A 26,282-nucleotide genomic window follows, 5' to 3' on the forward strand; every position below is an offset into this window, starting at 1 on the left:
AAGCGTCTGCTAAATGGCATATTATTATTATTATTATAGGGATAAGACTAGCAGGACAAAAATACATATTACTGTGCAAATGGCCATATGGGAACATGGCATGAATAAACTTCTATGAAGGCCTTCACAATTTCAAGTTAATGCAGAGAAACGACTGGGGAGCCTTTTTTGTGAAGCTGGTGAGCGTTGATCAGTAACTGATTATATTTTTTAAGTAATCTGACCAATGCTGGATGTCTGAGACTGAGAGCACAGGCAAAAAGGAAGAAAATTAGAGGTTAGACAACCCTTAAAAAAAGAGAGTGAGAGAGAGGCGAGAGGGAGAGAGAGAGAAGTAGAGAGAGAGAGGGAGAGAGAGAGTAGAGAGAGAGAGAGAGAGGTGAGAAAGAGAGAGAGAAGTAGAGAGAGAGAAGTAGAGAGAGAGAGAGAAGTAGAGAGAGAGAGAGAGAGAGAGAGAGAGAGAGAGAAAGAGAGAGAGAGAGAGAGAGAGAGAGAGAGAGAGAGAGAGAGAGAACATTTCTCAAAAGGCAGTTGTCTTCTCCTCTCAAGGCTACTTGGATATTACTGGATGGTACTGTGTACTGCAACGCTAGCCTAGCTCCCTCGTCCTCCTCTCCTCTCGTCCTCCTGTCTCCCCTGTATGTGTGTTCGGAAGGTGCCTGTCTCAGGTGCAGACATGGCCACCTCTGTGCACTCCAGGATTATTCTATGTCTGGCTATATCTTTGGTTCCGGTATTGGCAGTGGCCAGCCAGGATGTCAAGCTAGGTGAGTGGACGGGGCTGCACTACATGACTTATGGTCTGACTGACCGATGATTGTGTTGATTGCTCTGGCTTGAACTGGTGATATGAATTGCTTATGTGTTTAACTTTTTGTTCTACATTTTTTTTATTGATTGATAGAATTTATTAAATAATTAGAAGTAGTAGGCTGCTCCAGCCGCAGACAACATTACAGACATAAACATTATCGAAGATAAAAACACAATAAAGCCTGAAGGCTTTTTTCCATTGAGTACCACAGTATGAGTCATAAAACCCGGAAATGGTTCCAATCATTTTTTCACCATTCATTTTTCCATCTGGGATTTTAGAACTATTTCATATAAGGTCTGTGTTTCATGTAGGCTTACCCTGGCGTGACGTTTTGATAGCCGCGCAAATCTCTCTTGGACAAGGTGACTTTTATCAATAATTATCATTGTGAATTTTGTTGAGTAAATTCAGGCGAATATTTTGATAAAACTCACCTTGTCCGGGAGAGAATTACATGGCTATCAAAACGTCACGCCAAGGTAAGCCGACACCAAACACACAATTAATTTGCATTTTTTGTAGAATTCAAGATGTAAAAAATGAATGGCGGAAAAACCATTGGAACCATATCCGTGTTTTTATGGGTATTATGATGCGTCCACTGTGGAGGACTATTGTGGTCCAGGTAGATGGCCGGTAGATGGCAGGTAGATGGCAGGTAGATGGCAGGTAGATGGCAGGTAGATGGCAGGTGGGCAAGATTGACACATCACACCCAATGCAATTTAAAAACAACAACAGTATAATCATTTACTACTATATCAACCTTATCAACAGCACAGAGGTGCCTGTTTAGGAGTCGTCTCGTCAAAGAATACCCCTAATCACACTGACAGATATTTTTTAAAGCTATTAAAGCTATTCATCTTAAAGCTATTCTCTGAAGACAGAGTTTTCAGGTAGCTTGGTAACCTGTTCCACAGAACTGCAGCAGAGTACAGGAATTACTTTTTTCCCATGGAGCTCTTGAATCTACACGGAACAAAGTTAGTTAAGGTCCCTCTGGGAACAAAGGATTCCCTCTGGGAACAAAGGACTAGGGTTGAAAAGCCACCGGTAATATACCAAATTTACCGGAATCTTTTGTTTTGATTTGTTTAACAATTTTTTGGTTACTACATGATTCCATATGTGTTATTTCATAGTTTTGACATCTTCACTATTATTCTACAATGTAGAAAATAGTAAAAATAAAGACAAACCCTTGAATGAGTAGGTGTGTCCAAACTTTTGACTGGTACTGTATACTGTATATATTTCACATGTGATAAGTCCACACAGAGGGCCAGAGATAATTACAGACACCTGTGATTGTCTGAAGTACCCAAAAAGGCCACTAGATGTCATCTGATAGATTTCCATATATTCCTTGAAAGTTACCAAAATTCTGGTAGTTTACTGGTAAAGTACTCGAAAGTTTCGAGTACTATACCCTACCTTTGCAACCCTTCTCAGGATAGATCAAGCATGACAATGAGATGATGCAACACTTTTATGCTTTTTATACTTTTATGGAGCCTTTTTGAACATCTATAGGTGTTGTATATACAATATTCATACTTTTTTGTTTTAAGTTTGTGTTTAGTTTACAGGCCTCAATATCACAATTATTTTCTCACAGTGAAACGTAAAGTACTAAAATGGGTAATTTCTTTACAGCAGGAAGTGGTATGTTTTATAAGCACCATCATACCTCTCACCCCACAGCATGTTTAGTCCAGTTTACAGGCGTCTCTAGACCACGTTGGCCTTGCCCTCAACATCACTCCCCAAAACTGAGCTAAACCAAATAAACACTTTTAATGGGTGCTATTTTCTCATTGCTCATATTGTAGCTTTTTACAAGTAAGTAAATAAAGTGTTCAAATAACACTAATGGGATCTCTCAGAAATGCTGTCTGGATACAAACATCGATACATGGATAGAATACATATTTTTATTTTGTTTTTACCAGGCATGTCAGTTAGGAACACATTCTTATTTACAATAACGCCCTGGCAACAATTTTTGCATACAACGAAAATACATCCCTCTTAGACAGACTACGTGCTAAAGTGGTGTTGTGTGTATGACTGGCTGGCTGGCTGGCTGGCTGGCTGGCTGGCTGGAAGGGCTATTTCAGTGCAAGGCTGAGGCAGAATGAAGGGTTGTAGAGTGCCATGGTCATAATGATGTTGGGATGGACCAAAACAGGCCACTGATTTTGGTCAGTGGTTTGCCAGAGAGCGACCGGACACGCCCAGTGAAATCATGCATGCTGGGTATGAATATGCTTCATACTGTCGGCATCCACAAAGCCCATATCACTTTAGAAGTATACTGGCTTCGAACAGGGAAGAATGTAAGTTACTGATGTGGTGAACAAAACATATACTTGAGTCTGGTTTCTCCAAAGGATTATTTTCCTTGCCACTTTTGTATGCGCTTGCATAGCGGTGGGTCAATCAAGTGATAAGTAGGCCTAACCTTGCCTGCCACCTGGGCCCAGTTTTTCTAAAGTTATCTGTCCGGATGTCGTCTATCGATAAGATGAAATGCATAGAAACAGAATGAATAGAACGGGAGTCCCCATTCAAGTCAATGATTCGTCCATTCTTTCATTCTATATCTAGGTATTTAATCCTATCCGATAGGTGAAATCCAGATAGATAACCTTTGAAAAACTGGCCGCTGATGACTTGTGTTAGCTCCCCAAGCTGATGCCTAGGCTTTAGCTCAGTGGGTTAAAGCAGACTTGTTGCAGGCAGGTATCCTGAGTTCAAACCCAGTAGGTCACACTTGCTGCTCGGGGGTTTAGGCCCATGTTGCTGTAGAAAACGTCTTATTATAAAAAGTCTCATAATAATGGCAGGAATAATGGAATGGCATCAAACCCCTGGAAACCATGTGTTTGATGTATTTGATACCGTTCCACTGATTCCGCTCCAGTCATTACCACAAGCCCATCCTCCCCAATTAAGGTGCCACCAACCTCCTGTGGTGTACTGTTTGAGCAGATTAACGCTACACTGAAAAAGACAAGAAAACCATACTTTCTAAAATATTCCCCAATGTTCTTTGGCTGTAAAACAGTATACTATTGGACAATGTTTTATAATGCTTGATAATATAACACCACGATCACTTTCACCTGACTTCACAGCTGAGCAGTAAAGTGTCATATAGGTCAGTGTGATGTACGGAAAATTATGGCAGGCGGCCATATTGGATAATTAACTCAAGTGGAACGGTGTTATGGTCCATGTGCAAACCACAAATGGATTCAATTTACAGTCACCACAGGCCTCACTTTTATAGTGATCAAAACGCTGAACATAATGGATTTAATAATAACACCCTGGTTGGTGAAGTAAATATACAAATGATTGATTAATGTACACTATTCACTTGGGTACAGCTGACTTAACTTAATAACGTTATAACATTTTGGAAATGGAAGTTGGTCCATATGATGAAGCGTTTTGATTCCATGGCTGTGGAGTTAGCTGGGTGGGGCCTCTCATGGCTGGGTTAGAAATACAGACCAGCCACAGACACATGCTAAGCTTAACCTATAATATAGGCCGCTGTGGTTTTCCCTGAAATAACTCCTGCTTTTGAAAAGTAGCTTCTCTCTTGGGGAGAGGCTCGCCCACATAATGAGTACTTAGAAGTTAAGTCTATCATATAAAACTGGCTAAGTTTATAAAAAGTGAAATGCCGCGATGATATTACATATAGTACTGCAGCAGGTGGTCAGGGTTTCCCCTAGTTTCACTCTCTTTAGTTCCAACAGAGGCCCCACCAACCCGCCTAGATAATGGCATGGAAAATGCTTGGGTTGTTTCTTGCTTCCTGGCAACATCTGTATTGGAGTGATGTTTCCCTGATTCACAGATTAATTGTGAAAAGAGCTTCTGTTCCGTGTCATCGACTGTGCTGTGGAACATCTTCTTATTATCTCCAGTGAACTTTAGTCTTCGGGATCTCATTGAACTGGGATGGGGAATGTAGACGCCTATTTATAAAAATAACATCAAGCCCAGAACCTGAAAGGACAGTCTGATTTCTTAGTCTATATTACTGGGTTTGACTTACATGACGTCAGTGTCTTGCTCAGTACTTATGTCGACTATATTTAGATGTAGGCCTAGAATTTACAACTTTGAATGATAAGTGTGGAGATGTGAAACAAGTAACATAATGATTTATAAAGGCAAGCTTCCTATTTTGTCATAGAAATTTGCGAAATTGCTCTTATGATGAGCAATCACCCTACACAACTACATCCTTGGTATATGAGCTTCTTCCAAGATTCATAATTACACATTGGAGGAAAAACATTTAACTTCACAATTTGACAATGAGGAGCTTCACTGAAAATAATAGTTATGTGGAGCTGATGCACCAAGCTACATAAAGAGTAGGTCATCACATTCTATCCTGGGGACAATCTAAGATGGTCCTTCTCTCTCTAACCGTGTTAATGTGTTACATTCTTCATAAAAACCCTAAACTGAACGTTTCACACAATGCCGAGTTTGTGGCAAGTGAGCTGTACTTGATTTCACAGGGGAAAACAAAGAATTTCAGACGTGTACTTAAACACAATGACACCAACACCACATTGTCCACATTATAGTAAATGTGAGATTGTCCCACTCTGGGACGGTGTTCTCTCGCTTCTGTCTGCCACCTAGTGGACATAGAATAAACACACAACACTTACAATACTAATCATTTAGTCACATGGACACTCATCAGGTCACATGGTCATTAAAAACTCTCTTCCCTAATCAGGCCTGCTAAACAACCCCTTGATTCTATTGGCCAGAAATGGTCATTCAAGCTTTTTGTCATCTCTGAAAGTCCCAGAAACACAGCGGTGTTGTTTCCTGGTGTTATTGTGGAGGGTTACTCTACGTCTTACTCCATAAGGACATAACATGTAAAGATACACGTCTGAATGCAAATGGTGTTTACTTGCTCTGGCAGGGCACGAAGACAGCTGTGCAGAAAACGGCAAAGTCTACAGCAACAATGAGATTTGGAACCCGGAGCCATGTAAGATCTGTGTGTGTGACCTGGGCACTATTACCTGTGAGGATGTCCGATGTGAAGACCTAGCCTGTAAGGAAACCACCACCCCTGAGGGAGAATGTTGCCCTGTGTGTTCTGAGGCTGCAGGTACCCAGGGCCAGCAGGCTGCTACCTGGGATAATCTGCTACCAAAGATCAAAACAGGTGAACTCATTCTCACCACATTACATTGATCCATGTTTTACAGATTCAAGCGTCAGCTAAGATAATTATTACTCATGGTCATGGAATGGAATGGTGTTCGATTAATGGTGTTGTAACATTCTAATTACAGTCTCACTACATTCTCTCAGTATTTCTAATAGTCTGATTCATATTCTCTTCTTCAATCTCCATGACTCTGTAGAGGAGAAGAAGGATGAGACCTGCAGGGACAACGGGCAGGTGTACGCCCACAACGACATGTGGACCCCAGAGCCGTGCAGGGTGTGTGTGTGTGACAGTGGAACCACCCTCTGTGAGGAGGTGCAGTGTGAGACGGTGGGGAACTGTGAGAAGGTTACCATCCCTGAGGGAGAGTGCTGCCCCGTGTGTGACAGCTTCTCCAGCGCTAACAGGAGGATAGGTGAGATAAATGATATACTAATATATATACAGTACCGGTCAAAAGTTTGGACACACCTACTCATTCAAGGGTTTTCTTTATTTTTACTATTTTCTACATTGTAGAATAATAGTGAAGACATCAAAACTATGAAATAACACATATGGAATCATGTAGTAACCAAAAAAGTGTTAAACAAATCAAAATATATTTCATATTTGAGATTCTTCAAATAGCCACCCTTTGCTTTGATGACAGCTTTGCACACTGTTGGCATTCTCTCAACCAGCTTCATGAGTTAGTCACCTGGAATGCATTTCAATTAACAGGTGTGCCTTCTTAAAAGTTAATTTGTGGAATGTCTTTCCTTCTTATTGCGTTTGAGCCAATCAGACATGAAGGTCATCAAGGCAAAGGGTGGCTATTTGAAGAATCTCAAATCTCAAATATATTTTGATTTGTTTAACACCTTTTTGGTTACTACATGATTCATATGTGTTATTTCATAGTTTTGTTGTCTTCACTATTATTCTACAATGTAGAAAATAGTACAAATAAAGAAAAACCCTTAAATGAGTAGGTGTGTCCACACTTTTGACCGGTACTGTATATATATGCACACATACATGCTTAAACATATATATGAATGATATGTCTAAAGGGCGAGGCTCACATGTCTACATCATTAGCTCATACTGACTGTGACTGCAAGGTGTTGCCTGGGAATCCAAACTGAAGTGTGAAACGTAGCGATTAAGTTTGGATTCCCATTTGCCAGGCTACTGGAGGTGTCTCACTGACTGATGATAAGAGGGGAAAACATACTGAATTTCACAGCGTTTCAACGTATAACACAGTCTCAAGTCATTGAAGATCACACGTCACTTTAAGGATAAAAGATCTACATTAAAATATGATTTCTTCCTTTTCCTTCCTCAAAGAAATGATGGCGTTCCAGGTGAGTAATGATGAAAGATATTCACAATTTTCTGTTTTCCACTTTGATTTTTACTTGGACACACTCCTGATTATTAGCTTGAGTGCTAGTCTGTTTGTGTTGACATGCCAACTCCTTGTCACTCATTGTCATATTTGGCTTGACAGTGACCAATGGGGTTGGCAAGAGCACAAACAGATCTGGGACCAGGCTACCTGAATAGCTGAGCTGATTGTCACATTGTTATTGATGCATTTGATTTCCAGGGTCAGAAAGGTGAACCTGGTGATATCCCTGACGTAAGTCTGTTTTCATACATCTCAGAGACAGAAACAGTGCATTTGTTAATCAAGAATTCATGTGACTTTTGATGCCTATTATGACAACTCTGATCCAAAACGTCATACTGTCACTTTTATATCTGAACAACTGTTTTTGTTTGTTTTTTGTTTCCAGGTCGTGGGGCCAGTAGGTCAACCTGGACCAATGGTGAGCACTCTGAAGCCATTTATTTTGTAAATTAACATATTTGATATTATTATGTTATAAGTTTCTCAAACTGTATACCATTGGAGGCTGGTGGGAGGAGCTATAGGAGGACGGGCTCATTGTAATGGCTTGAATGGAATTCATGGAATGGTACCAAACACATCAAACACATGGAAACAACGTGTTTGACTCCGTTCCATAAATTCCATTCCAGCCATTACAATGAGCCCATCCTCCTATAGCTCCTCCCACCAGCCTCCTATTGTATACACACTAGATGGTGCTATAGAGCTTCAGTAACCAAGGAGAATGACCTGATGCCACTACTTCGGTCTTTCCACAGCCACAGTGGTAAGACACCACTACTAGTGTAACTTATCATGTGAAGTGATCATGTTTTCTTGTTATCTGTGTCAATGTTTCAGGGTCCTCCCGGAGCTCAGGGGAACAGAGGATACACTGGATTCAAGGGCAGAAAAGTATGTCTAACACAATGACATTTACATCTAGAGAAGTGTGTTACAGTACTGCGATTTAATGTGATTTTTCCCTAGCCTAAGACTAACACACTACACTGAGCTAACTCACTGCTCTTCAATACCTTTATATGTTGAATCTGGCAGACATGTTAGATCATTTCTGTAGTAGTGACGTTGTATACTGTCATTCATGAGTTTGCACGTGTTTCCTAAAATCCAGGGTTTACAGGGCCCAGCTGGCATCGACGGGGAACCAGGTGTCCCAGGGAACCCTGGTGAGCCAGGATCCCCCGGCCAGCCCTCACACCCTGGGGTGAGTCTGTCTGTCTGTCCTCCCAGCCCGACACTTCACTGGTGCGGTCTGTAACCTTCATTTCTGGTCAAAAGTGCTTTCCCTCCCTACACTTGTTAGTAAACTCACTGGGTGGGTGTGTTGTGGCAAAAATACAGCCATTTGTATTTTGCATTGCTTTTTGGCCAAATGTGCTTGCTGTACCTGAAATCATTTTCACCCCAAAACGTAAAGTATGTACGTGGGGGCTTGTAGGGATATCTCAGAGCACATAAAGAGACGTGGGGGCTTGTAGGGATATCTCAGAGCACATAAAGAGACGTGGGGGATTGTAGGGATATCTCAGAGCACATAAAGAGACGTGGGGGCTTGTAGGGATATCTCAGAGCACATAGAGAGATGTGGGGGCTTGTAGGGATAGCTCAGAGCTTCCAACCCTTTTCTAGCCCTCTTCTCATTGCACTTGTCCAGTTGAGGTGACCTTGCACCTGCTCTCTTCATATGGAGGCGGCTGCCTGTCTGTGGTCACCAGTGAAGAACTTCCACACCGTGATAAGGAATGAAGAATGACTGTCCTCCTCTCTCCCCCAGGGCCAGCTGGTCTCTCAGATGGCTGCAGGCTTCGGTGAGAAATCAGTTGGGATGATGGGGTTGATATCTGGCAACAGGGTGAGTTACTATTAAATCAGCTGGGATGATGGGGTTGATATCTGGCAACAGGGTGAGTTACTATTAAATCAGCTGGGATGATGGGGGTGATATCTGGCAACAGGGTGAGTTACTATTAAATCAGCTGTCCTATACTAAAAAGCCCCTGACAACCTCAATGACGGGTAGTCCTTGCTAAGTGTGTGAGTCCATGGGCAGTAGATTGTAAAAAAGGAAAACATACGGTAGCATATACACCACAGGGGGCTGGTGGCACCTGAATTGGGGAGGACAGGCTCGTGTTGATGGCTGGAGCAGAATTAGTGCAATGGTATCAAATACATCAAACACATGGTTTCCATGTGTTTGATGCCATTCCATTTGCTCCATTCCAGCCATTATTATGAGCAGTCCTCCCCTCAGCAGCATCCTGTCTTATACATTGTCTTTGGCGGGTTTGATTGAACGACAGTTAATTTACGTTTGTGCCTACATTACTATTTACTCATTACTCATTACTCATTACTCTGTCTCTGTATGTTACTCTGTCTCCTGAGTGGCGCAGTGGTCTAAGGCACTGCATCGCAGTGCTAACTGTGCCACTAGAGATCCTGGTTCGAATCCAGGCTCTGTCGCAGCCGGCCGCGACCGGGAGACTCATGGGCGGCGCACAATTGGCCCAGGGTAGGGGAGGGAATGGCCGGCAGGGATGTAGCTCAGTTGATAGAGCATGGCGTTTGCAACGCCAGGGTTGTGGGTTCGATTCCCACGGGGGGCCAGTATAAAAAAAAAAATATATATATATGGATTCACTAACTGTAAGTCGCTCTGGATAAGAGCGTCTGCTAAATGTAAATGTTGTCTCCATGTATATTTTAGGGTGAGGCAGGACCAAGAGGGCCTCCTGGACAGCCTGGTCAACCAGTAAGTCAAAGATAGCCGACTATATCTACCTTTCAGACATCAATTCTTACTGGAGATTATTTCTGTAACTCAACAGACAGATATGTGATGCTTTCCTTTCCCCCCCTGTCTCGTAGGGCCCTACAGGGGGACAGGGTGCCCCAGGAGACGTTGGAGACCCAGGATCCATGGTAAGAACCAAGCATAATCTCTGCATCAGACATCTCTCTGATGTTATTTTGACTGGGTTTGAATCCCGGTAGCCTACATGCTTGAAGACTGTTAGTCCATTGAGCTAAAGCAAAAAGATTAAAATAAATGTATGTTTTAGTCAAATATTATATCTGTTTGAGCTTCTTGAGGTCTTGCAGTCTGTTCCGCCCCCCTACCATCCATTCAAGAAAAAATCGTCCCGCGGCTGAATCGGCTGAATCTAATCTTCCTGTCCTAGGCATTAGCTCAGGGAGCTAACGCAAGTCTTCAGTTCTCAGGCAAAGTTATCATCATCACACCAGCTTGGATCACTGAACTACCTCCGATACACTCTCACACACCGTATCGAGGTGTTACACCAAAAAAGATATACCAATCACACACCGTATCGAGGTGTTACACCAAGATCTACCAATCACACACCGTATCGAGGTGTTACACCAAGATCTACCAATCACACACCGTATCGAGGTGTTACACCAAGATCTACCAATCACACACCGTATCGAGGTGTTACACCAAGATCTACCAATCACACACCGTATCGAGGTGTTACACCAAGATCTACCAATCACACACCGTATCGAGGTGTTACACCAAGATCTACCAATCACACACCGTATCGAGGTGTTACACTAAGATCTACAAGAGCCTTTGCTCAAAATGTTTTATTGACTGTGTGTGATTTGACATGTTGTTTTTAAACAGGGCGGCTTTGGTTACAGAGGACCTGAGGGCCCACCAGGAAAACCAGGACCAGATGTAAGTACTCTACACTCGACCAGACATAGGCCGTGTCCCAAATGGTACCCTATTCCCTATATAGTGCAATACTATAAACCAGGACCCACAGGGCCAGAGGCGGGGAACAACCCGCATTAGACATGACGTCTTCTGAGTATGAATGAGCCTAGTATGTTGATATTGGTAGGCTTTCTGCATATGTTCTAAACAGTATGTAGTATGATTAGTACACAGTATGTAGTTTTAGTAAGTAGTACACAAGACAGATTTCAGACACGGCCATAGACCATGGTTGCCACTTGCCACTGATCAAAACAGATACAAATGTTATGTAAGTGTAGTGTCTTGTTGCTAATGTAGATTACAGCATTGCTGGTAGTTCTGCATATTTTATTCAATAGGCGCCGGTTGAAAAACGTGCTAGTGAAGGCTACACTAACACCGATACCTTGGTGTGTCTAACGTGCTAGTGAAGGCTACACTAACACTGATACCTTGGTGTGTCTAACGTGCTAGTGAAGGCTACACTAACACCGATACCTTGGTGTGTCTAACGTGCTAGTGAAGGCTACACTAACACCGATACCTTGGTGTGTCTAACGTGCTAGTGAAGGCTACAATAACACCAATACCTTGGTGTGTCTAACGTGCTAGTGAAGGCTACAATAACACTGATACCTTGGTGTATCTAACTCTGCCCTAACATGCCATGTTGTGTGTCATTAGCTTGTTTTTTTCTAACCTTTATCAGAGATGGTAGAATGCCACGTGTCAATCAACCATCTAGACTCTTAGACAACACTAAACTGCCTAACCTGGAAGCGAAAGAAATCCACACCTGTTGAGACGAGGTGCTGGCTAGCGGAGTAGAACACTTGGAAAAGAAAAGGAGAGCCGTACACACTAGGAGCTCAGATGCAATCATTTTATAACCAACGTTTCGACAGACAAACTTTCTTCATCAGGGTATAATGACAAACACTGCGGGTCACTAGTTTATATAGTTTCAAAGGACACACACAGGGGTCTGCAATCATGGCCGAGTGTGGCTTGATATCATTGGTTAATTTACAATATTTATAGAACATATAAAAAACATGAATGGATAGCATACGATCATACAGTGGGGAAAAAAAGTATTTAGTCAGCCACCAATTGTGCAAGTTCTCACACTTAAAAAAATGAGAGAGGCCTGTGATTTTCATCATAGGTACACGTCAACTATGACAGACAAAATGAGAAAAAAAATCCAGAAAATCACATTGTAGGATTTTTAATGAATGTATATGCAAATTATGGTGGAAAATAAGTATTTGGTCAATAACAAAAGTTTCGCAATACTTTGTTATATACCCTTTGTTGGCAATGACACAGGTCAAACGTTTTCTGTAAGTCTTCACAAGGTTTTCACACACTGTTGCTGGTATTTTGGCCCATTCCTCCATGCAGATCTCCTCTAGAGCAGTGATGTTTTGGGGCTGTCGCTGGGCAACACGGACTTTCAACTCCCTCCAAAGATTTTCTATGGGGTTGAGATCTGGAGACTGGCTAGGCCACTCCAGGACCTTGAAATGCTTCTTACGAAGCCACTCCTTCGTTGCCCGGGCAGTGTGTTTGGGATCATTGTCATGCTGAAAGACCCAGCCACGTTTCATCTTCAATGCCCTTGCTGATGGAAGGAGGTTTTCCTTTACACGGATCAGTCGTCCTGGTCCCTTTGCAGAAAAACAGCCCCAAAGCATGATGTTTCCACCCCCATGCTTCACAGTAGGTATGGTGTTCTTTGGATGCAACTCAGCATTCTTTGTCCTCCAAACACGACGAGTTGAGTTTTTACCATAAAGTTATATTTTGGTTTCATCTGACCATATGACATTCTCCCAATCCTCTTCTGGATCATCCAAATGCACTCTAGCAAACTTCAGACGGGCCTGGACATGTACTGGCTTAAGCAGGGGGACACGTCTGGCACTGCAGGATTTGAGTCCCTGGCGGCGTAGTGTGTTACTGATGGTAGGCTTTGTTACTTTGGTCCCAGCTCTCTGCAGGTCATTCACTAGGTCCCCCCCCGTGTGGTTCTGGGATTTTTGCTCACCGTTCTTGTGATCATTTTGACCCCACAGGGTGAGATCTTGCGTGGAGCCCCAGATCGAGGGAGATTGTCAGTGGTCTTGTATGTCTTCCATTTCCTAATAATTGCTCCCACAGTTGATTTCTTCAAACCAAGCTGCTTACCTATTGCAGATTCAGTCTTCCCAGCCTGGTGCAGGTCTACAATTTTGTTTCTGGTGGGTGTCCTTTGACAGCTCTTTGGTCTTGGCCATAGTGGAGTTTGGAGTGTGACTGTTTGAGGTTGTGGACAGGTGTCTTTTATACTGATAACAAGTTCAAACAGGTGCCATTAATACAGGTAACGAGTGGAGGACAGAGGAGCCTCTTAAAGAAGAAGTTACAGGTCTGCGAGAGCCAGAAATCTTGCTTGTTTGTAGGTGACCAAATACTTATTTTCCACCATAATTTGCAAATAAATTCATTAAAAATCCTACAATGTGATTTTCTGGATTTTCTTTTCTCAATTTGTCTGTCATAGTTGACGTGTACCTATGATGAAAATTACAGGCCTCTCTCATCTTTTTAAGTGGGAGAACTTGCACAATTGGTGGCTGACTAAATACTTTTTTTCCCCACTGTAGATATAATTTGGCTACATAGGCCTACAAACATTTACAATTAATAGCTAAATCACAATAATTACAAGAATGGCTTCAGATCAAAGTCTACGTTGAGACCTAAGGGAGAAAGGGTCTTTAAATTAAACACTAAACTGCCTAACACACCTTTGTTCAGGATTATACAATGGGTGGGTCTAATCCTGGATGCTTATTGGTTAAAACCGCATTCCAGCCGTTGTCTATTCCGCAAGTTACCACCGGCTAAATCTATAACGTTGAAATGCCTATTTACTCTGTTCCATCTGACTGTGCAATCCACTGTCTCATTAGTCCAGACAGATAATTTATATATTAGATCTACACTGTAAAAAGCATCTAGACATTATCTCCCATTTCTTTTAGACTAGCATTTGGTTTTCAACAGCGGAGATTTGTAATTACCTTGCTGTCTGTCTCTCTGATATTTGCAACATTGTTTCAATATTGAAATTCGATCTCTACCTGTCCTATGAACATGTCGGGAGTCCGGACGATACAGACAGGCTGGCTGCTTTTCTCAGCCAATTGAAATCATGAATCAGCATCAATGTTATGGATATAAACAAAGAAATGTCAATAGAAAAACAGGAAATGCAGCTAGTTTGCTGTCATTCCAGCTTCAGTTTGAAGTGATTAAAAAAGTGATAATGCCCTCGAAGCCGGTGTTTGGAGGATATATTGGCACTGTTTGCCGGCCCGAGACGAATCGTGCCAATATATCCTCCAAACACCGGCTTCTCGGGCCTGATCACTTAAGCGAACCCAACATGGAGAACATTATTTTGTTAAAACCTTTGTTCTACATCAACCTTTATTGCATTGAACATTTAGTCTGACACACCTATCCAGAATCAGTTTGAGTCCTATGTTGAAGTGCTGTTCATCTGTTGAAATGCTGTTTGTCTAATTCTGAGAGGGTGAAAACCACAACAATTTGTTAATTACCTGTACTGTAATAGCTTCCAGCAACTGAGAAGGTCATGTGATGTTTTCCCTTCACAGGGAGAATCTGGTCCAACCGGAATAGGCGGAGAGAAGGGAGCCGCTGGATCTGCCGTGAGTAACAAACTGTCATCCAAAGTTCACACAACATTTACATTTTACATTTACGTCATTTAGCAGACGCTCTTATCCAGAGCGACTTACCACAACCAATTAATACTGTTCTATGCATGAAATCTCTTTCTCTGTCACTGTAAATCAAATGAGTGTCGAATACAAAGCATTCACAAAAACACAATTACACACTTATTTTGTGATAGACATTTCATGATTTTGATTATATCACTTCAAACAATTTCCATGTGAATAGAGTGAGATGTAAGACACTGTGGATAGATGCACTTTATTTTCCCATCCACTCCCATACAACTTTAGAAAGCAGGTACCATCGCCTTCAACCTAAACTGGAATGAAACCAATGAACAACAGTCCACAATTAGAATAGACTATTGTTTTAAGGGGCTACTGTATGTACTTATAAATGTGATAATAACACAGTGATTGAATGTGGTGTTTTCCAGGGTGCCAGAGGTTTCCCAGGACTGCCAGGTCACCCTGGACTGAAGGGCCTTAAGGTCAGCAGCAACACATGGATGATCACAATGCTCATATCTAACCTCCATCTTTTAATTTGTGACAAGTCTATATCAGATCATTAAAAGTGTGACAATGTACTGTAGTTTGAAGCATGGCTGCATGTACATTATTAAAATAGTTTACTTCGCACTGTGCTGTTATGAACTCCTGTGAGATTCGTTAGAGCCAAAACAGACCTGATCAGAACTAATTAACTAATGTCTTATCAACAGGGTCATACAGGTCTTCTAGGAGCGAGAGGTCAATCTGGTGCTGCTGGGTCAAAGGTAAACTCATCATCATGTATATCTTTATATTCGTCCTGCTTCGTTTCCGTATTGCTGCGTATACCGTGACTCTCTTTCTCTTTGTGTGTGTGTGTGTGTTATTTTACAGGGCCCATCAGGTACTCCTGGTGGAATGGGGCCCCCTGGTCCTGCGGTAGGTCATAATCAATTAGTACATCGATAATAAATGATTACATGATTGTAATACCTGTTACTAGTACACACTAATAACTCTAAATACGCTGATATGTTTCCAATCTGATAGTGAGGGAGTGTAATATTATGTGTATATTTTAGGGTCCAGCAGGAATGCAAGGGGAGCGAGGAAGGAGTGGCCCAACTGGACCTGTGGTAAGAGAGATATGACTACCTCTGACCTATAACTCTACATTACACAACTCCATCTCTTCAATCCATTGATTGCCCACCTGAATTAAATTGATCTGAGGCATGAGGCATCACTGCTTTATATGTAGGTTCAAAGTCATAACAAAATGTTTTGTTTTGGCTTATCAGTGACACACGTTGTAACCTTTGTTTTTATTTTTTATTTATCCAGGCGAGTCAATTAAGAATAAATTCTTATTTACAATGACGGCCTATGCTGCCACTGTCCTCCTATGCTTATGTGCATTGATGATGAGATGATAGAGTTGAATTTGTCAAATCCTCTTTCAGTTGTGCATCTCTCTCCATACAGGGGAAACGTGGTGAATCTGGACATATTGGGAAAGCAGGACCAGAGGTAAGACCTCTAACATCCAACAAAACATCACCCTTCATATCAAATGATTATGATACACAAATCAGTATTACACATGCAACAAAACAAATGAAAAGCAACACTGTATCTACTCAAAATACACTATTTTCCTGAAAGCCAGTCAAAAAAGTGTTATACATTTACAAATCAACAGTGATGTTAACTGGGCAAAAGTGATGTTGCCAGTAGTTACCAACACCAAGTGTGTGTCTGAAATGGCTCCCTAATTCCTATATAGTTTCTATATAGTGAAGGGAATAAGGTACCATTTTGGACACAGCCCCAGGTGTGGATGACATGTAGCCTACTGTATGTGATGTGATTCTAGGGTCCTATGGGGATCACTGGAGCTCCAGGATTCCCAGGTAGTCCAGGTATAAAGGCGAGTACTGTACATTCTTTATTATACTTTGATGGACTACAGTCCTCTTCTTCACACCAGCCATGTACTAAAGATTAGTGACTCAAACGTATAACCCAGTGCTTCCCCTCAGAATTAAGTTAATTTTGAAACTGACCCATTCGGATTACTCTATTTCGATAAAGATCTTTATATGAGGGTGTTTTTATAAGGGTGTTTTATTCAGTATGAGCTATGCATCTGTTCATCAACGGTTGATTAGAGTGCATGTAAACACACTCTGACTGTGACACTGTTGTCTCCAGGGGCAACCAGGGCCCCCAGGAGCACGAGGGACAGGGGGCCAGCAGGGACCAAGAGGGGAGGCCGGACGCGTGGGATTGGCTGGAGCTACGGGCATTCAGGTGTTTGGCTAATTCATGATGCTAATAATCTCTACACCTATGGTAACTGTACTGTCAACAACTCACCACTTCAGGGTGTAGATTGATTCACTGAAAATGTAGCTGAATCTGGTTTCTGATTGAAAGGTCCATTGAAAGTAAATTCCATTGTAATTTACATTTTAATGACATTATAAATGACACTGTAAATTAAAAATATGTTATGCTTAATTAACTGACTTGTCTGGTTAAATAAAGTTTCAATAAATGACTTAAAAAACATATTTTGTTGATTTCTGTAGGGTCCAACAGGGACAGAGGGTGCTGTCGGAGCCAAAGGACCATCCGTATGTACAACTCCACCCACTTTCACGCTCTCCATCTCTCCTTGTTCATCTCTTTGTTCATCTCCTTGTTCGGCTACTCCCTTCTCATCCCCTCAATCTAATGTATCTCTCACCTTCCACTCACCCAAATATTAAAATCGGATTATTTATTATTCAACAATGTAAAATCATTGACAGTCTGTAATAGGGTGTTGGCCCCACACATGCCGTGCTGTCTGGACAGTAGACTACAGCCCCTCCTGTTAGAATGGGCCCTGGCACAGAGTCACAGAGACAGTAGACTACAGCCTGTCCTGTTAGAATGGGCCCTGGCACAGAGTCACAGAGACAGTAGACTACAGCCTGTCCTGTTAGAATGGGCCCTGGCACAGAGTCACAGAGACAGTAGACTACAGCCTGTCCTGTTAGAATGGGCCCTGGCACAGAGTCACAGCGACAGGACAGGCTACAGAAAAGTAATGCATTGATGTCAGTGGGTGAACACAGGTTAGATACCTGTTTTAGGTATAATGATGTGATTTCTACCCCAGGGAGCTCCAGGTATCCAGGGTCTGACTGGACTGCTTGGCCCCGCGGGGCCCCCCGGACCACAGGGAACCACTGGACTGCCCGGGCCTAAGGGCCAACTGGTAAGAGATTTGTTGTTTAATTTTGACCACTCATTTCGTTGATTGGATCAAGAATGGTTGTCAGGTCCCTAGTTACAGTGGGGGAAAAAAGTATTTAGTCAGCCACCAATTGTGCAAGTTCTCCCACTTAAAAAGATGAGAGAGGCCTGTAATTTTCATCATAGGTACACGTCAACTATGACAGACAAAATTAGGAAAAAAATCCAGAAAATCACATTGTAGGATTTTTTATGAATTTATTTGCAAATTATGGTGGAAAATAAGTATTTGGTCAATAACAAAAGTCTCTCAATACTTTGTTATATACCCTTTGTTGGCAATGACACAGGTCAAACGTTTTCTGTAAGTCTTCACAAGGTTTTCACACACTGTTGCTGGTATTTTGGCCCATTCCTCCATGCAGATCTCCTCTAGAGCAGGGATGTTTTGGGGCTGTCGCTGGGCAACACGGACTTTCAACTCCCTCCAAAGATTTTCTATGGGGTTGAGATCTGGAGACTGGCTAGGCCACTCCAGGACCTTGAAATGCTTCTTACGAAGCCACTCCTTCGTTGCCTGGAAGGTGTGTTTGGGATCATTGTCATGCTGAAAGACCCAGCCACGTTTCATCTTCAATGCCCTTGCTGATGGAAGGAGGTTTTCACTCAAAATCTCACGATACATGGCCCCATTCATTCTTTCCTTTACACGGATCAGTCGTCCTGGTCACTTTGCAGAAAAACAGCCCCAAAGCATGATGTTTCCACCCCCATGCTTCACAGTAGGTATGGTGTTCTTTGGATGCAACTCAGCATTCTTTGTCCTCCAAACACGACGAGTTGAGTTTTTACCAAAAAGTTATATTTTGGTTTCATCTGACCATATGACATCCAAATGCACTCTAGCAAACTTCAGACGGGCCTGGACATGTACTGGCTTAAGCAGGGGGACACGTCTGGCACTGCAGGATTTGAGTCCCTGGCGGCGTAGTGTGTTACTGATGGTAGGCTTTGTTACTTTGGTCCCAGCTCTCTGCAGGTCATTCACTAGGTCCCCCCGTGTGGTTCTGGGATTTTTGCTCACCGTTCTTGTGATCATTTTGACCCCACGGGGTGAGATCTTGCGTGGAGCCCCAGATCGAGGGAGATTATCAGTGGTCTTGTATGTCTTCCATTTCCTAATAATTGCTCCCACAGTTGATTTCTTCAAACCAAGCTGCTTACCTATTGCAGATTCAGTCTTCCCAGCCTGGTGCAGGTCTACAATTTTGTTTCTGGTGTCCTTTGACAGCTCTTTGGTGTTGGCCATAGTGGAGTTTGGAGTGTGACTGTTTGAGGTTGTGGACAGGTGTCTTTTATACTGATAACAAGTTCAAACAGGTGCGTGCCATTAATACAGGTAACGAGTGGAGGACAGAGGAGCCTCTTAAAGAAGAAGTTACAGGTCTGTGAGAGCCAGAAATCTTGCTTGTTTGTAGGTGACCAAATACTTATTTTCCACCATAATTTGCAAATAAATTCATTAAAAATCCTACAATGTGATTTTCTGGATTTCTTTTCCTCAATTTGTCTGTCATAGTTGATGTGTACCTATGATGAAAATTACAGGACTCTCATCTTTTTAAGTGGGAGAACTTGCACAATTGGTGGCTGACTAAATACTTTTTTTCCCCACTGTATGTTACAAAGGGCATAGAAACTACTGCTGGTTTCCATGCTGCAGTTAAAATGCTATCATATGGCTACATGTTCATAACGGCATCAGGAAAAATAAGTTATCTAACCTTTAGCTCGTACATTGTCAGTAGACCTGAAAAACAATGTCATGCGGCAGGTAGCTTAGTGGTTAAGAGCGTTGTGCCAGTAACCGAAAGGTCGCTGGTTCTAATCCCAGAGCCGACTAGGTGAAAAATCTGTCGGTGCCCTTGAGCAAGGCACTTAACCCTAATTGCTCCTGTAAGTCGCTCTGGATAAGAGCGTCTGCTAAATGACCAATTATTATTATATCTTCTCTTCTCACAGGGTGATTTGGGCATTACCGGATTCAAAGGAGAGGCTGGATTTAAAGGAGAATCTGTAAGATATACAACCTGTCATAATTAATCTCTCTAATTCCATGATGTGATAATGTACTGTAGCAACCACATGCATTAGTGAAAAGACCGGTCATGCTGGTTTCTGTCTGAATGGGGTGCATGTGTATCTGAGCCTCCCTCAAAAGTTCAGCATGTTCAGTTCATTTATTTGGCCTTTGACAGAAATGTCTCTTGCATTATCGAGCAATGAGTTAGACAACATCAAGGGTAACAACATTTTCCACTGGGCTCTTCCTTCAGTCCTGGGCTATCTTTAAAGTGCTTGGTGCATGTTGAGCAGTTGATGCTCCTAGGGACAAATGAGTTTATCCACACCCAAAGTTGAGTGCAACAACAATATATTCATGGTGCTCTTAAAAGTCCATACAGTAAAATATAACAAACACTGATGTATGATGTGGCAGCCATCTTGTTTGATTATGACATCATTGCAGGGTGCACCTGGTGATCATGGAGCGCTGGGTCCCATGGGAGAGGAGGGGAAGAGGGGAGAACGGGGTGACTCCGGGGATTCAGGCGCCGCTGGACCCAATGGAGAGAGAGTAAATCAGCTCTTTCACTCACTACAATAACTTTATCTGTCTGTCTGTCTTTCTCTCTCTCTCTCTCTCTCTCTCTCTCTCTCTCTCTCTCTCTCTCTCTCTCTCTCTCTCTCTCTCTCTCTCTCTCTTCTCTCTCACTCTCTTTCCTCAGTGCATTCAATAACAGCAACATTATTAGATTAAAATCCAAATCATTTAGCAAATTTTGATAAAAAAACAATTTGTAATTTCCAGGGTGCTCCTGGCAATAGAGGTTTTCCTGGTCAGGATGGGTTACCTGGTCAAAAGGTAGGTTGATTTCACTTCGAATCTATAGAATAAGTCAGCCGGTGTAAGTCATTGAATAATAATATTATGCCATTCGAACGCCACACTCCATTCTGTGACCAGGGTGCCCAAGGTGAGCGAGGCCTGGGTGGATCATCTGGTGCCAAAGGTGCCGATGGTGATCCAGGACGCACTGGGGAGCCAGGTCTTCCAGGGGCCCGGGTGAGATAACACACCACTACCTCTCATCAGCATTCTCTATCACAGAAGTATATTCCTTTGTGGTGATCGTCACACTTACGTTGATACCAGATGAAAAAGACATGAGAAGTACATAAACAAAACCGGCAAAGAAAAAAGAGTAAACGTTTGACATTTCATCACTGAGTTGATTAAAATCCTCCCGTTTCTTTCCTTAGGGTCTGTCAGGCCTTCTCGGCTCCCAGGGTCCCGAGGGACAGCAAGGACCAATGGTGTGTGGACATGAGTCAGGAAATATATATACACTCCCATACCTATTTATTTGGACAGTGATGTTAAAACGTTTAATTTGGCTCTATACACCAGCATTTTGGATTTGAGCTTAAATGTTTTATATGAGGTGATTTCATACATACCGGTATCAGTTTTACTGTTTAGAAATGAGTGCACTTTATGTATCTAGTACCCCATTTGAAGGTGTCATAAATATTTGGACAAATTCACTTATAGTGTATTCAATTGAGTCAAAAGTTTAGTATTTGGACCCATATTCCTAGCACGCAATGACTACATCAAGCTTGTGACTCTACAAACTTGTTGGATGCATTTGCAGTTTGTTTTGGTTGTGTTTCAGATTATGTTGTGCCCAATATAAATGAATGGTAAATAATGTATTGTCTAATTCTGGAGTCACTTTTATTGTAAATAAGAATAAAATATGTTTCTGAACACTTCTACATTAATGTGGATGTTACCATGACTACGGATAATCATGAATGAATCATGAATAATGATGAGTAAGAAAGTTACAGATGCACAAAAATCACGCCCCCAAAACATGCTAAACCTCTCACCATTACAATAGGTTAGCATTGTGGGGGGGTATGATATTTGTGTGTTTGTAAATTTCTCACTGATCATTATTCATGATTCATTCATGATTATTCGTAATCATGGTAACATCCACGTTAATGTAGAAGTGTTCAGAAACATATTAAATACGCAGGGGGGTGTATAATACATGGTGTTATCTATAGACAGGCCACAAGTGAACCTACCTCTGTTTCTCTCTCTCTCTCTCTCTCTCTCTCTCTCTCTCTCTCTCTCTCTCTCTCTCTCTCTCTCTCTCTCTCTCTCTCTCTCACTCTCTCTCTCTCTCTCTCTCTCTCTCTCTCTCTCTCTCTCTCTCTCTCTCTCTCTCTCTCTCTCTCTCTTTCTCCCCCCCCCCCCCCCCCCCCTCTCTCTCTCTCTCCCTTCCCTCTCTCTCTCAGGGAGGAGGAGGAGAGGATGGGGGATCAGGGCCAGCAGGATCAGATGGTTCCAGAGGTCCAGCTGGAACCATGGGTGTAGTTGGACCAAAAGGCTTTACTGTGAGTAACCAGCACTTTATGGCGATTGTGTGTGTGTGTTCCTTTCCACAATATACAGTAGAATCAGCTCCATTAAACCCATCACATTTAGAATGATGAGTGAAATACTGTAGTTGTTCAATGCATCTACCATGGACTATACAATGTCAGGAGAGACACTTGAATGCCACTTATGTGATATAAGAAGGGGGAAACATTGACATGTTATTGATTGTTGATCATTGTTAATTTGTCCTCACAGGGAGACCCTGGTAAGACAGGAGAAGTGGGGACCCCAGGTGTTGCAGGACAGAGGGTCAGTATACTACACTCATCAGGGGTTCAAATACGATTTTGTAGGTGGCGGAACTGCCTCAAACTGGTTCATTTCATAATAGAAACTGGGTGGTTCGAGCCCTGAATGCTGATTGTATACCACGGGTATGACAAAACATTTATTTTTACTGCTCTAATTACGTTGGTAACCAGTTTATAATAGCAATAAGGCACCTTGGGGTTTGTGGTATATGGCCAATATACCACGGCTAAGGGCTGTATCCAGGCACTCCACCTTGCGTCGTGCTTAAGCACAGCCCTTAGCTGTGGTATATTGGCCTTATTGCTTAAATAAATCATTTTCAGTTTCCATTCTATGCTCTTTCCCATTGTAAACTGGTAGAAATCTACTGTAGTACCTCACTGTCCACAGTGACCTCTGAGGACTTTCTCTTACAGGGGGCTAATGGGAAAGCTGGAGAGATGGGTGCTGGTGGTACTGCTGGTCCAGCAGTAAGTATCTGATTAATATGTTTCAATTGAACGATACATACCAACACAGTTTAAACATTAAATACTGTATGGGGTTATGGCAAGCGTAAGCCGTTGCTGGTTTTCCCATCCATGCTTGACTTTTTTTTAGGGAGTTGCGGGGAAGAGAGGAGAGCAAGGACCTCCTGGTATGAATGGCTTCCAGGTATGCTGTTTCACTTGGTATTTATTGACCTTGTATTTACTAGAATAGAGACGAGTCATAGTACTAAACAATAAAGGGTAAATGAGAACTATAATGGTGTGATGTATTTCAGGGTCTACCTGGATCTGCTGGTCCCCCTGGAGAGTCTGGGAAACCAGGTGTTGAGGTACGGTATGACATCACGCCCCACTGTGACAGACAACAGCCTCTATTTACAGTTGATTTATTTACAGCTTATTTATGTTACATTTCAACAATAGATTATTTCTATAGATAATGAACTGAATTTTGTTATATTGATAGACACATTTTACTAGACGCTCTTATCCAAAGCGACTTACAGTAGTGAGTGCATACATTTTCATACTAGTCCCCCGTGGGAATCGAACCCACAACCCTGGCGTTGCAACCGCCATGCTCTACCAACTGAGCTACATGACTGGGTATGTGTGCCTTTGCCTGCAATGGACAAACAAAGGAACACATATTAACCAATCATGCGTCTGCCAGCATAAGGAAACACATTCCGTTCATTATCTACAGTAAGAATCTAGAGATGTAACATGTTTTCCATTGTTTTTGAGTTGAGCTATAGCTATACAATGCTACTATCAGGTTCATCAACGTTTCACTGTTATTTAATGCTGCATTTACACAAGAAGCCCAATTCTGATCTTTTACCTTATTATTGACAGCAGGTTGGCATTTATTGGGATGACTAATGTTCTGGAGGCAGCTCTGCACGGTAGTCACTAGCTGGCACAGCCACAAAGTCATAAAATATTATTTTAAACCTAACCTTAACCACAATGCTAACCCTTTGCCTAAACCTAACCTTAAATTAAGACCATATTTTTGTTTTCATGAATTTTTACGATATTGACAATTTTGACTTTCGATCTGGCCCTTAAACGTCAACCTGCTTATTGGCAAAATAGCTGATCTGGTTGGTCAAAAGATCAATTAGTGAAAAAAGATCAGAATTAGGCTTCCTGCGTAAACAAGTTCAAGTTTATTTGTGGTATGCACACGATACACATGGTATACACAGTCCAACGAAATGCTTACTTGCAGGTTCCCTCTCGACAATCAGACAACAATAAGAAATAGTCAAAGATAAGAATACGAACATAACAAGGAAATTAGCTCAGTAGAATAGAATAAATGTAGCATAAGTATAAATACAGGAAGTGTGTCAGGGAAGGGGATTGGAGAGCAAGGAAGGGGGAGGACGGGATTGAAACAGCCTGTCTGTTGTGTTGATTGAATGTTTTTGGTTTTGTCATTCCCAGGGTATCGCTGGAGAGGGAGGGGCTGCTGGTTTCACAGGGCCAAGGGTAGGCCATTTTAATAGCTGCTTTATCTATTCACTTGATGCCCATTTGAATACAACCCGCAATTGTCACGTCTCCTCCCGTCGCTCCCCTCCGGCGCTCTGATTCGCCGGTCTACTGAGCCACCGGTCTGAGCGCACCACTGGAATGGAAACCCAACGCACCCTAATCATCTCCAGCGCACCTGCACCTCATCATCTCATCACCACCCCTATTTATCCCTGGACTGTTCTGGATGATGTTGTGTGTGATTGTTTAGCTTCGTGTCAGTTACTCTATTCTTTGTTATTTCTCTTGCGCATTGTTTAGGTAAACCTTGACCTTGTTAATTCCTTGCGTCTGCGTCCTGCCTCTTTGTATACTCAGTACTCTTCACAGCAATAGGGGGAAAGTAACCCTGCCCCTCTGCAGAGTTACTTAGTTTTTTTTCCAATGCAGTTTTGTTTCGTTCAGTCCTATTCTTCACTAGTAAAATAAGGTTTATAACTAGGGCACTGTGTTTTTGTTAATCATGTCACATGACCTAGATTTTAATCTTTATATAAAGCTTTTTCATCAAACTGTCCCCTTTTTTTTATGTCAGCACCATCCTCTGACAATTGCTTTCATTTTTTGTCTAATTCTCATTTCGGGAAAAGGCTTCAAATCCAGGTCATGTGAGATGATATCCAAAACACAAGGCCCTGTTTATAACATACAGTGCTGTAAAGACGTTGTTGGTAGCTGACCAGTGGGTGATTGTATGATTGTATCGTAGGGTGAGCGTGGCACCCCAGGAGAGAGAGGTGAAGTGGGAACTAACGGACTACTGGGGCCTAAAGGTATTTCAGGGGGACCAGGACCAGAGGGACCAAAGGTAAGTACTACATCACAAAGGTTAACTTTAAAATGTGTATGTATTTATTTATTCATTCATTCATTTAACCAGGTTGTCAAAAGATATATCTTTCACGAGGGAGGACTAATGCAGATTAACAATGTAATGATAACCTCAAATATCCATGGTATTTCCCACAAACATATGATATGAGAGTTGTTTTTTTGTGTGTTCTTCCCCCCCAGGGTGGGTCTGGGACTAAAGGAACAGTTGGGGACATAGGAGCCTTAGGCCTGCAGGGGATGCCAGGGGAGAGGGGTATCCCTGGTTCTCCTGGTCCTAAAGGAGATGTGGTAAGTATCTGTGTTGGAGGGGAAAATATCAACCAGAACTTGGTTAAATCCACAAAGTAACTCCAGAGTCCAAGACACTAGAAGAAACTGCAAGTTGTAACCCTTCAGAGTGTTGTATTCCATACTATAGCTGGGTGGGTGAGAGTTCATTCTGCAGTCCTGTTCTG

General features: G+C 42.2%; 1 protein-coding gene across 1 annotated transcript in view; it reads left to right on the top strand.

Annotated features, from left to right (window-relative positions):
* Window positions 1-1,271: 1,271 nt before the first annotated feature.
* LOC311109490 (uncharacterized protein) overlaps window positions 1,272-26,282 on the top strand; it is a gene marked incomplete at its 5' end in the record, with an annotated part of 37,727 nt that continues 12,716 nt past the window's right edge. The window contains 22 exons of the mRNA XM_084152409.1: window positions 1,272-1,296; window positions 5,793-6,041; window positions 6,244-6,462; window positions 7,383-7,399; window positions 7,645-7,677; window positions 7,835-7,867; window positions 8,293-8,346; window positions 8,567-8,659; window positions 9,230-9,307; window positions 10,176-10,210; window positions 10,327-10,380; window positions 11,111-11,164; window positions 16,020-16,073; window positions 16,423-16,467; window positions 17,152-17,250; window positions 21,056-21,109; window positions 21,212-21,310; window positions 22,901-22,954; window positions 23,374-23,427; window positions 23,724-23,777; window positions 25,703-25,766; window positions 26,008-26,115. Coding sequence (XP_084008535.1) covers window positions 1,272-1,296; window positions 5,793-6,041; window positions 6,244-6,462; window positions 7,383-7,399; window positions 7,645-7,677; window positions 7,835-7,867; window positions 8,293-8,346; window positions 8,567-8,659; window positions 9,230-9,307; window positions 10,176-10,210; window positions 10,327-10,380; window positions 11,111-11,164; window positions 16,020-16,073; window positions 16,423-16,467; window positions 17,152-17,250; window positions 21,056-21,109; window positions 21,212-21,310; window positions 22,901-22,954; window positions 23,374-23,427; window positions 23,724-23,777; window positions 25,703-25,766; window positions 26,008-26,115 — 1,629 coding nt within the window. The remainder of the gene's footprint in view (window positions 1,297-5,792; window positions 6,042-6,243; window positions 6,463-7,382; window positions 7,400-7,644; window positions 7,678-7,834; window positions 7,868-8,292; window positions 8,347-8,566; window positions 8,660-9,229; window positions 9,308-10,175; window positions 10,211-10,326; window positions 10,381-11,110; window positions 11,165-16,019; window positions 16,074-16,422; window positions 16,468-17,151; window positions 17,251-21,055; window positions 21,110-21,211; window positions 21,311-22,900; window positions 22,955-23,373; window positions 23,428-23,723; window positions 23,778-25,702; window positions 25,767-26,007; window positions 26,116-26,282) is intronic.

This window comes from Coregonus lavaretus (genome assembly GCF_964263955.1).
Source record: "Coregonus lavaretus genome assembly, chromosome: 35".
NCBI lineage: Eukaryota > Metazoa > Chordata > Actinopteri > Salmoniformes > Salmonidae > Coregonus > Coregonus lavaretus.